This window comes from Oenanthe melanoleuca, chromosome 27 (genome assembly GCF_029582105.1).
Source record: "Oenanthe melanoleuca isolate GR-GAL-2019-014 chromosome 27, OMel1.0, whole genome shotgun sequence".
Lineage (NCBI taxonomy): Eukaryota > Metazoa > Chordata > Aves > Passeriformes > Muscicapidae > Oenanthe > Oenanthe melanoleuca.
In genome coordinates, this window is record NC_079360.1 from 3,763,854 (window position 1) to 3,775,687 (window position 11,834).

At 61.9% G+C, this 11,834-nt stretch overlaps 1 protein-coding gene across 1 annotated transcript; it reads right to left on the bottom strand.

Moving 5' to 3' along the window:
* Positions 1-300: 300 nt before the first annotated feature.
* Positions 301-11,451, bottom strand: WIPF2 (WAS/WASL interacting protein family member 2). The gene is given in 9 exon segments (XM_056511740.1): positions 301-1,503; positions 2,215-2,316; positions 2,425-2,584; positions 2,586-2,632; positions 3,637-4,287; positions 4,702-4,821; positions 4,960-5,092; positions 5,271-5,383; positions 11,381-11,451. Coding segments are annotated over 8 exon segments (1,317 nt in total). The 5' UTR covers positions 5,334-5,383; positions 11,381-11,451; the 3' UTR covers positions 301-1,462.
* Between the last annotated feature and the right edge of the window lie 383 nt (positions 11,452-11,834).

Here is an 11,834-nt window from a genome sequence, read left to right on the forward strand (position 1 = left end):
GCCGCCCAGTCTTGTCTCTCCCAGTATTCCCCACCCCTCCTCCCAGTATTCCCTACCGCGTTTTCCCCATGCTCACAGTGCCCACACCCGCCAATCCCCCCCTCCCCCTGCTCCCAGTACCCACAATTCTCCTTCCCAGTGGTCCCAGTGCCACGAGTAACCCCGATCCTGCCTTCCTAGTGCCTCGGTGTGCTCCCAGTACCCTCCAAAGTGCCCTGCCCCCAGCCCTTGGGGCAGCACCTCCAAGAAAGAAAAGGGGTTCCTGGGGACCTCCCCTTAGACAGCGTTCTTGACATCATTTATCACTTTATTACTTTTATTTAAATGTAATTTCCACCTCCTCCAAATTCCTCTGTTCCCTTTTAAAAGGGCCCCTCGCTCCAGGAGGGGCAGAACCGTGTTGAACCGTTATTTAACCCAAAGGGCAACACTGGGGGGGCTCATCCTCCAGAGAAACCCCCCACTCACCCCTCACCCACCTTCCAGCCTCAACAGGGGAAGGTCCATCATCATAGAAAAAAAATCCCCTGAATGAGCCCCAAACCCGTGTGCAGGGGTGGCCCCCCTGCACCCCGTGCCCTTCCTGCTATGGTACAAAGAGATCAGTAACTACGTTAGTGTGACCCCCGCCGTGGGACCACCCGTCGGACAGGGAGTGTAAGGCAAAACATCACCGGCCCCCAGGGCCCCGCCACGTGCCCCCTGATGCACCAGACCCAGCACAAACGCCCCCTCCCATGTAATTAGTGTTTGCTTGTTAAAATGCTCAAGTTTTGGGGGGGGTGGTCAGCAGTGAGAGCCAGGAGAACCTTGGGGGGGAGTGCCAGGGGAGCAGTGGTTTTGAAGGGGGCACATGGGGGTACCCCTCCTTTAGGCTCAGAGAAAGAGGGTCCCCACCAGCCTGGTGCTGTCGGGGTGTCCCTGCATGGTCCCACTCACGTTCCCCCCCCCCCCCCCACCTCCACTGGCTCCTGTGCAAAAAAGCAATGGGCTGTGCCAGGATAACAAGGTTCCACCTGGATCACAGGCTTTCCCAGGATAACGAGGCTCTGCCGGCCTGTCCCTGCTTCCCCTCGCTCTGGGGGTCTCACAGCGTGTCCATTCCCTGCCTGACCCCAGCCCCTCTCCATGAGCCCCCCTGGTCCCAACAGCCGGCACACGGCTCGGCCTCAAGTCCCATGCCCGGCTCCCAGGCAGATCCCGACCCAGGATCCATGAGGAGGAATGAGGGATGGACCCATCCAGGCTTGCCACGAGGTCACTGAGTCCTGGGGGGTGCATAGATGAGGCAGGGCTGGCGGAGCACGCTGGACTGGGGAGATCCGCTTGTCCTGGGAAAACCGGAGAGGCTGGGAGTGTGTCATGCAGGATCCGGGGGGCTGGGAGCTGGGGGGGTCTGGCTGAGGAAGGGGAAGGAGGTCCATGTCTCTGCTCTGCAACAATCCACCTGCACAGCCCGCTTTCACCTGGGGATGGGGGGCAGAGGGGGAGCCCCACGCGTAGCTGGAAGACAAGGAAGCCTGTTGGAAGTGGAGCTCCGCAGAGCCGGATCCAGCACGTCTGCTTTCCCTCCTCCACACCCCCGCGCCAGCTGCCGGCCCCCCCCGACCTCCCCGCGGAGATCTGGAGCCTGGGATTTGCGCCTGGCAGCAGCCGCTGCAGCCGCACCGAGCTCGGGGCTTTTCAAACCCGCATTAAACATTCATGGCTCTAAAAATAAACGAGCATCCCATTCTCCCCGGAGTCTCCGCCGGGATCCGCAGCGCTGACGCGCAGCACCAAGGGCACTTTGAGCTCTGCCGGGTCCAAGCGCTGGTGCTCAGGGACTATCCTGGGATGCACACAGGGTCTGCATCCCCCCAGCCCCTGCCCAGCCCTGGCTCTGGCTGTGGGGTCTTTCGGAATCCCCTCTGCTACCAAAGGTGCTCAGCAAAGGCAGGAATGAGCCCTGCAGCATTTCCCAGCAGGCAAACCAGGAGCAGCTGGGATAGAGCATCCGCTCAGCCCAAATTTCTGCCCACCCTGCAGCACAGAGAGCTGCCTTCAGGGCTTGGTACCCCTGAGAATGGGGCTCAGCACTCCCACAACACAGGCAGGGCCCAGGGCATGGCCACTGCACCACCCACCCTGTACAGGGACAAACAGGACAGTGCCAGCCCCAAGGACACAGGAGGGGAGAGGGAATTTGGGACACCCCCTCCTCCTCCTCCTCACCTCTGTTTGTTTTGCTGGGGTAGATTCTCTGGAAGTATTTATATTCCTCTGGGGCTGGGAAGTCTTCAACGGGATGAAAGGAGTATTTGGATTCAAAGTCATCTGTGAAGAAACAGCAAAAGGTGCAGGTGAGGAAAGGGGGCTGTGGAGGAGCCTGGCCAAAGGCACAGGGCTCAGCTGCGAGGGGGATCCGTGCGGGGTCCCACTCACCCAGGAATGCTCTGACGGTGGAGATGGAGTCCCGGTGCCCGTTCCGCACGGGCGGCGGGGGCGGCGGCCCGGCCGGGGTCCGGGTGGGGGGCGGCGGGGGCTTCCCCCGGCTGGGGGGCTCGGCGGGGCCGTGCAGTCTGTAGGGGGGTGGGGGCGGGGGGGGCGTCGCGCCCTCCGTTCCGCAGCATCATGGGCGGGGGCGGCGGAGCTGCGGGGACAGCAGGGTCAGCGTTCCCGGGGCAAACCCAGGGACATCCCGGGTATTCCGGGCCAGCTCTGTGCCAGACCGCGGCCCAGGGATGCTCCTACGCGTGCCCGGAGATTTCCTGCTCGCTCCTGACATCTGCATTCCTCATCCCTCAACCAGCTGCAGTGCAGGGACCAGCAAGTCCTGCTGCCCCCCAGCTCAGCGCCCACCCTGGGGGCTGCTCCGGCCCCACGTGCTCCCAGCCCACACTGGGCACAGGTCCCTCCACACCAGAGGGGATCCCAGGAGCGGATACGATCCCGCACATCCCCGAGTCTGAGGGCAGCAGCTCCACGTGGTGCCAAGATGCTGCCTGCCAGGACTGGAAGCCACAACTGCAGCGTCACCAAGGCAGCCCCTCTGACCCACCTCTCACTCCTGCCCAGCCTCCAGCAGAAGCTCCGTGGCAGTTCGTGCTCCTCATTAGCCTAATTACAGCCGGGCTGACAGAGCAGATCCCCAGCTGTAGCTCTGAGGAGGGATTCTGGCAGGGCCAGAAGGACGGAGTGGCTTGGCAGGGGCCCAGGCAGGAGCTGCGGTCTGGACGGGGAGCCCAGGAGTGCACGGGGGGGCACCGGGGCGCAGCCAACACCAGTCTCAGCCACGGGGACACGCTCCCGAGGGCTGCACACACAGGGAAAGGCTTCTCCCTGCTCTCCCATAGCTTTTTGCACCTTCCCAAAGACATTTAGAAAGCTTAGTGAAGCTATGCTCTGCCATGTTCTCATCTCCCAACACAGGAGAGCACAGGCAGGAGTCAGCACTAGGCCTGGAAGGAGCTAGATGGTCATGAAACATGACCAGGGACACGTGTTAAACATGGCACTGCAACGCCTGCCCCAGCTTGGCCTCTACACCACATGCAAAAGCCTCGCTGTGCTCCAAAGCCAACTGTTGCCATCACATCCCACCAATCCCTGATCAGCCCAGCTGCCCCCAGGCACCGCAGAGCGAGTGGCTCTTACCTGCTCCACGGCTCGGGGGGTCTCTGGCCGGCGGCGGGGGGCGGCTGCTCTGCAGGGACGGGGAGGCAGCAGTGGGGGGCGGCGGTGCCAGACCCCGCAACGGGCCCGGCGCCTTCCTGTGCAAGGAGTTGTGTCTCTGTGGCAGCTCCGGAGCCGACTCACTGCTGGGGCTGGAAGGGCCGTTGGGGACACCAGGGGGCTGCCGGTAAGGGGGAGGTGGGGGGGCGAGAGACTGGCCCTGAGCGCCCGAGCGGAGGCTGACGGGGGAAGGAGGGGGTTTGATGGGCGGTGGGGCCGGGGGTCCGTCCCTGCTGCCGGGCAGGCGCTGTCCCGGGGTGGGCGGCAGCGGCTTCTCCCGGTTGTAGGGCGAGGCCTTGGCGTGCGCGGCAGGGGGGGCTGGGGGCGCGGCCGCGCGGCGTCCTGGCGGCGGGGGCGGCGGGGCCGAGGAGCTGTGCTTCATGCCGGTGCCGCCAGCGGTGCCGGGCCGGGACAGGTCGGGCAGGGAGGGCCTCTGAGTGCGCGGCAGTTCCGGGGGGGACCCACGGCTGCTGTCGGCATCGTCCTGAGGGCGGCTGTTGCTGGCCGGCACGGGGGGCCTGGGAGCAGCTGCTCGGGAGCCAGGGACTTGCAGTGTTTGTTTAGCGGAGCTGTCTGTGGGGAAGGAGAGCACAGTGAGGGGTCGGGCATGGCATGGGAGCAGTGCCCTGTCCCTGCACAGAGCCACGGCTGAGGAGGGCCAGGCCACAGGGACGGCTGTCTGGCACAGGCAGGGAGCTGGCAGCAAGCACAGCCACACACAGCTCCTCTCTCACCACTCTACTCTGTGGCCACCACACAGAACAGAGTTCAGCAATATACGAAACTCCTGCGCCCTCCAAGAGGTCTGTGTGTGGGACTGAGGCTCAACGAGGGCACAGCTAGCCTGTGCCATGCATGGGATGTAATCTGGGACCCAGACTCTGAGCAGCTGAAATCCCCATGGATACACAATGAGATGCTGAACCCCTCCCTGCTCAGGGCCCTCCCCAGGGACCCCCACGCACACCACGGGCCTGTGGCCATTACCTGAGCTGTCCTTGGCTCCCACAGGTCTGAGCTTGGGAACGCCGCCTTGGAAGAGGCCGCCCTTGGGCTGGATGGCGGCTGAGCTGGAGCTGTAGCTGCTGCCGCCGCTGCCCTTGGGCTCTGAAAGGAGGGAGGCAAAGAGGTTAAGCCTGGAATTATCCACTCCTCCAATGAGGAGCTGCTGGGAACCAGATGGGCAAGTGCCCTGAAGGGCACAGCAGTGCCCAGCATGGGGCCGGGAGCCTTCTGGAGACTCACTTTCCAGGATGGGTGCGCTGCGGTCATTGATTTGGGTCACTTTCCTGAGCTTGGTCCCTTTACAGATGTCCTGCAGGAGAGCCCCGCGGCCCCGCTGCTCCTCCCGGCTCAGCTTCGGCGGTTCCGTGTTCGCCTGGAGAGGAGCAGCAGCTCAGCATCTCCCTGGGACCCCCCACCACAGGAACAGCCCACCTCCACATCCCCACCTCCCGGAGCAGCCCACCCCTGCCACAGCCAGCCCTCTCCAGGGGCAATTCCTCTGGCCCCATGTGGGGACAGGCCACCTCCCCACCCAGCGAGGTGAGCCCTACCTGGCTGAGGGTGGGGGGTGGCGGGGGGCCGGGGGGCGGCGGCGGGGGAGGAGGGATCGGCATCCTGGCGGCTCCGGCTGCTCAGTGCTGGGGGCGGGCCCGGGCACTCATGCCTGCGGGGAGGGAGGAAGCGGTCAGGGAACGCGGGGAAAGCCGGCGGTGAAACGCAGCCCGGGGGAATTATGCTGGTGCCCTGTGCACAGAGCTCGCTGCTCTCCCAGGCTGTCCCAACACCCTGGAGCAGCAGATCTTAGAGATGGGAACCAGCACATCTCCACCCCAAATCCCCAGGGCCCCCACGGTGCCTGCAGTCAAAACCCAGGATGTCTCACACAACCACCTCACTCGGCAGAAAAACCCGGCCAAGCTGATCCTGCACCATCCATCCAGCCCCTCCAGCTGAAGCTGGAGGCTGCTCACACAGGAGTGTGACAGGAGCCCGCCAGCACTGGCACATGGCCCCACAGCCTCTCCAGCTATGGCCAGGGCAAATCTGCCAGATGGCTCCAGCTCCAGCAGCCAGAGCAGCACAAAGTAGCCCAGGACTGTCCTGTGGCTCCCATCCCTGAATTTCCCAACTTCTTGTCTCCTATATCAATAACCCCCCAGCACTGACAGCTCTCTGTGCCCCACAGCTCCAAAGCCCCCTCAAAGCTGTCCAAGCAATCAGGAAAACCAGCTTTCCCAGCACGGATCTGGCAATGCTCCAACTCTACTCATCAGAATCCCAGAACGAACCTGTCTGGCACCACGGCTCACCTGGAACAGCTCCCGGGGCTCCGCGGGGCCCGGCAGCTCTGCTCAACACTGGAGACAGAACAGGGAGGGAGGGGGGACAGGAAGAGGAGCCTGAATCACTGGGAAGTCACAGGCCCTCGTGCCACTGACAGCAGTGCTCAGGTAGGGCCTCCCGTAGCACCGGCTCAGGGAATAGGAATGTGATGACTGGAGGCCTTGCTAACCACATGGAGAGTCCCAGGCACTCGGGGCAGACCCTGAGGCAGGGGACAAATGTCCCTCTCTGGGCCACAGATGTCCTTCCCACAGGAAAACCTGTTCCACAGTAACGGGAACCAAGGAGGAAAGGACAGGGCAGTTTCACACCTGAAACTTCCCATTTCCGAGGCTTGACCTCCAGGGCAGGTGACAGAGGGCACGGAACAGCCCCTACCGCAAGGAAAGTTCCTTTATGACTCAGGTTTGTACCAGGTATTATCAACCAGATCCCTTCTCACACTCATCCCCTGCTAGATAAACTACAACTTCCTAATCCCACAGGACACAGTCCATCCTCTGTCAGACAGTCCCAAGGTGTGAGAACAGGAAGCAGGGAACAGCAGCACAGCTGCCACAGCAGCGGCTCCCCCGCCCTCGGGCAAACCACTGGCTCGGGGCTTCAGGGAAATAAATAAATACCTAAACTGCCTTTTAATTAAAATCAACTCTTCCACCCTGTGAGAACTCCTCAGTACAGCTCCATCAGGAAGAGATTCCTCCCTCTATCTCATGGCATTTTCCAAGTCACCCAAGACTCCCAGGTCTCCCGTATGTGGGGCACCTTCACCCCAGCCTGAGCTCGAGGCTTTGCCCCCAAGAGCTGACGTCCATCAATCCCTCCGGACACTCCAGTGGGGAACAACGCCCAGCAAACCCACGGGGCTGTGCCTTTCCCACTGGAGCAGGATCACAGACGGCTCTGAACGTGCTCGCCTGGGACGTGTTGGAACAGGAACACTTTTCCCTGTGCTCCTTCCCACCCGCAGCAGGATCACGGGGCCAGGGTGGCACGAGTGGCTCCGGGCAGAGCCCCAGTGCTGGATCAGCTGCCGGAGGGAATTAGCAGGGATCCAGCTGAGGAACGCGCCAGGTAACGAGACTCCTGACTCGGGCTCGTGTGTCACAGCCCTGAGCCAGCACAGGAGTGATGCCAGGGCCACCACCTCTGCTCCTGACCCACGGGAATGCCACACATTGTGTCCCCGCTCTGCTCCTGCGCCAGCTGGTCACTCCCAGGGTGACACTTCCCTCAGTGGCCCCTGTGACAGGGACTCATCTCACAGACAGACAAACAGGGGTTTGTCAGCTGGTACAAACCAGCCAGTGCCACCCGTGCCAGGCCAGCACTGCTGGAGTCTCTTAGTGTGACCTGGTGACACCCTGAGACAGGCTCCAGACAATCCACAGGGACAATCCACATGGGCAATCCACAGGGATCTGTAGGATAAGTGGGGTATTTCCACAAACAGATCACGAGTCACTATGTCTCCTCTAAGGTGCCCTTACAGCAAAACCTGTGCTTGCAACCAGGCTCTGACCTAGAAGAGCGAGAGGAAGGGAGAGAAGAGTTTAAGCTAAAGCAGCTTGAGGATAAACTGGAGCTGAATTCCCAAGAAACAGGTCATTCCATTTCAGTGCATGGCCCCGTTCGGGCTGGGGATTAACAGCAAAGGTCACATTGAAAAACCAAAATCGAGAGGCCCCGAACTCAGCACATGGCTGGGAAAAGCTGAGAGCTCCGGGTGGGAACGGTGCCTTTGAAATACAGCCTGGATCTTTCATGTGCAAGAAGACAGACCCAGCTGATACAGATTAGGGAGACAGGAGCTAAATCCTCCAGGAAAAGAAGAAAGGGGGGAGTTCTCCTCCCAGCACCCCTTCATGCCTGGCAGAAACTATCCCTGTGAACAACACTCCAACTTCTCTGCTCTCCTTCTCCTTTGTTCTTCCTTACCAGGACCCTTCCAAGACACATCACAGCCTCTGAGGGCTCCATATGCCATTGTGGCAGCTCCCTCTGCTCACAGGGGAAGTGGCTGAGAAGAGCTGAATCCAGGGACACCAGCAGATAAAAGCTGGGCTGAGGCAGGAGGGGCAGGTTTACACAGTGCCTTTGCTTTTCCAATCCAAACCAAACCTCAGGAAAGCTCTGAGCAAAGCATGAGGAAAACAAGGTGTGAAAAGCTATCCCCTGGGAGGAGGGAGAGATCAGGAGATCGAGGTCACCCTGTGGAAAGCTGCTTCAGAGCTGCTGTTCCACAGGCTGCAGCCCACCACGACCACAGAACCCTCGGCAGTGTTTTGGATCAGCACTTCCCTGTCAACCCTGAGATCAAAACATTACTAAATCTCATGAACTTGACATTCAGCTGCCCCTTGTCCCCTAAAAGCAGCAGGACTGGGCAGATCCGGCCCAGCCAGTGAGACACACCACGTTTTCCAGGCATTTTTCAAGTCCCTGTTTGCTGTGGAGGGAATTGAAACGCCCTCCCCAGCAGCAGCCCCCATCCTGCTCCTCCCGGGGGGATTGCTGCTGGAGCAGGACAGGCAGCAGCAGTGACCTTCAGCCGCCTATTTCCTCGCTTTTCAGGGGGATTTGGGCTCCGGGCGGATTTGTATTTCACATTTGCAAGCCCGAGCTGCAGCGCCTCATCCTCAGGGAGGCTTTGAACTGCAGATCAAGAGGAATTTCCACCCTCTGATGTCGGTGCAGAAATGCGGCCGCACCGGTTTGGGAACGACTTCCAAGGCTGGACCTCTCCAACACCCGCCCCCGCGCCTTTATCTTCCCTCTCTTCCCATCCAAACCCGCAGTTCCTTCTTACCCCCTCCCAAATTCAAACCCTGTCCTCCAGCAGCCTGACATTCCTGGCCGCTCCCGAGGAGCTGAGGATGCTACATAAATAATTTATCCTGAGCGACAGCCATCGCAGGATTTAAGGTCATTCAGGCTTTTAAAATCCTATCAGCATGCTTCCCGAGCCGAGCTGCCAGCTCCATTTGGAGCATCCCGCGGAGCCGGCGCATCCCCGCATGCAGACAGACAGACAGACAGACACGCTCGGGCCCCGCGGGATCCAGACGCTCCCTGTGAATTATTAACGACCCGCGGGCGCTGACGAGGCGTTTTTAACAAAACTCCAGAGTTTCTAACTCCTCAGGGATGAGCTCCACAGCCTCAGTTTCCCCATCCATCCGCAGCTTCCACATCCTCCGTTTTCCTCTCCGCACTTTCCCTATCCACAGTTTCCCCCACTCCCAGATTCCACAGCCTGTTTCCCCACCCCTGGCTTTCCCATCCCCGATCACAGAACCCCCAGCTCAGTCTGCCCCTTGCTCCCATCTCAGGTCACTCAGCAGAGGAAACCTTTAATCAGGAGCAAGGAGCCCTGTCCCGAAATTCCGCTGCAGCAAAGGGAAAAGCAGGAAAAGCTCGTCCTGCCAGGCCCGCAGCCTTCCCTGCCGCTCCCCCTTTGCCGGGAAGGGAGAGGTGGCACACGAGGGGCCGGGCAGGAACCGCGGAGTTATTCCAGCGGGAGGAAGCGGGAGGAGACGCGGGGACTTCCCGGTTCCTTTGAGCCGGAGCTGGGAATTCCGGGTGCAGCGATCCTGACAGTGATCCCAAAGGAGTGGGATCCCTTCCCAGCCACGCCACCGTGGTCAGGAAGGGAGCAGGGAGTCCTAGATGTGTTTCCCTGGAGAGGGAGGGAAAACTCAACTCCAGCGTTGCCCAGACAAGCTGAGGCTGCCCCATGCCTGGAAATGTTCCAGGTTGGATGGGGATTGGAACAACCCCTTCCAGTGGAAGATGGGATTTAAAGGTCATTTCCAACTCAAGTAAATCCAGGATTCATGGAGCTCTGTATCCATGGTCATCCCTAAGCCACCACAGGGTCCTTCTCCTGTACCCCAAATAGTCCCCCCTCTCCCCACAGGCCCCAGTGCATCCCCAGCCTTACTGGTTCTGGGCACCCACTGGGTCCTGGAGAGTCCAGGGGGTCAGTGTGGGGGTCCAGAGGGGTCCTGAGAATCAATGTGAGGGTCCCAGGGGTCATAGGGGGGTTCCAGGGGGATCCTGGGAAGGGTAAAGGGATCTCAAGAGTCATGGCAGGGGTCCTGGGCAGACACAGGGGTCACATTGAGGGTCCCTGGCCCCTGGTCCTGCTGGTTCCAGACAGCCCCACAGGGATCTTGGGGAGGGGATGCTGAGTTGACCCAGGAGTCAGCAGGGAGGGGTCAGTGGGGTCATGGTGGGAGTCTCAGAAGTCATAGGGGGAGTCCCAGGGGACACTCTGGGGTCAGTCTCCATGCTGGGGGTCCCCATTGTGGGATCCCACACACCTGGCCCCAGCATTTCTGGGTATCCCCAGGCTGGGGGTCCAGGGGGCTCCTGGGGAGGAGTGGAAGGGTCCAGGGTATCAATATGGGGGTCTCAGAGGGGTCCCATGCCCCCAGCCTTGCCAGCTCCAGAGACCCTCAGGCTGGGGGTCCTGGGGTGGGGTCCCTGAAGTGGCCCAGGGATCAGGGTGAAGGGGTCCAGGGGTCAGTGTAGGGATCTCAGGGCACTCCCTGAGGACACCCTGGGGTCAGGGTGGAGGTGCCAGACCCCTGGCCCCGCTGGTTCCAGCCAACCCAAAAATGAGAGTCCAAGGAGGGGTAGAGAAGTCCATGAGGTCAGTGTGGGGATTCCAGGGGTCACAGGGGGTCCCAGGCCACTGGTCCTGCCAGTTCCAGGCACACCCAGGGTGGGGGCAAAAGGAGGGTCCTGGGGAGGGATCCCACAGATAATTCAAGAGTCAGGGTGGACGGGTCAAGGACAGCACGGGGGTCTCAGTGGAGGCCCATGGGGGTCCTGGGGACAGGTCTCAGAGGAGACCTAGAGGTCAGAGTGGGGGTCTCCATGGTGACGGGGGTCACAGGTCCCCAGACCCACCGGCACTGGGCACACCCAAGCGGGGGGTCCAGAGCAGTTCTGGGGAAGGGGCCGGACGCGAGCCAGGAGTCAGGGAGGTGGGAGATCCCACAGGCGTCCCAAGGGTCAGGGTGGGAGGGTCCAGGGGGTCCATGTGGAGCTCCCCCGGCCTCGCCGGTTCCTGGCACTCCACAGCCGGCCCAGGGACCCTCAGCCGGCCCCGGGCACCCCCCAGACCCGCGCGGGCCTCAGCGCAGCCCCCGCCCCGCCGGCCCCAGGCTCTGCACGGGCCTCACGCGCCCACCCCAAACCACCACACCCCACTGAGGGGTCCCGCGGCCGCAGCCCCGGCCCCCCGCTCGCCCCGCTCGCCCCGGCCCGGCCCGGCCCCGCCGATGCCCCCCGGCCCTCCCCCGCTCACCCGCGGCTCCTCCCGCCGCTCCCGGCCCCGGCCCCAGCCCCGCCGAACGAAATGGCGGCCGTGGCGCTTCTGGGCCTGCGCGACCGAACCGGATGTGGGCCGGGCACGGCGGGGCAGTGGCGCCATGATGAGAAGGTCGGGCGGCCATGAGGGGATGTCCCATCATCGCCATCTTGGGAAGGTCACGCAGACGCCGTGAGGGTCCAGTGCTGGGTCGTCTCCGTGACCGAAGGTGGAGCGTCACCACGGGGAAGAAATTCCCCAGTCTGTGCCGAAACGCTGCTGAAGGCCCGTGGTGCTGGGACAGAGTGCAGCTACGTCACTTGTCCACTCCCCTTCCGCCATATTGAGAAGGTTAGCATTCGCCATGTTGGGAAGGTCGGCGGAAACCTTTGTTCGTACCATGTTTGGAGGGTCAAAGATTGTTTCCGTGTTGCCGCCATTTTGGGAAGGT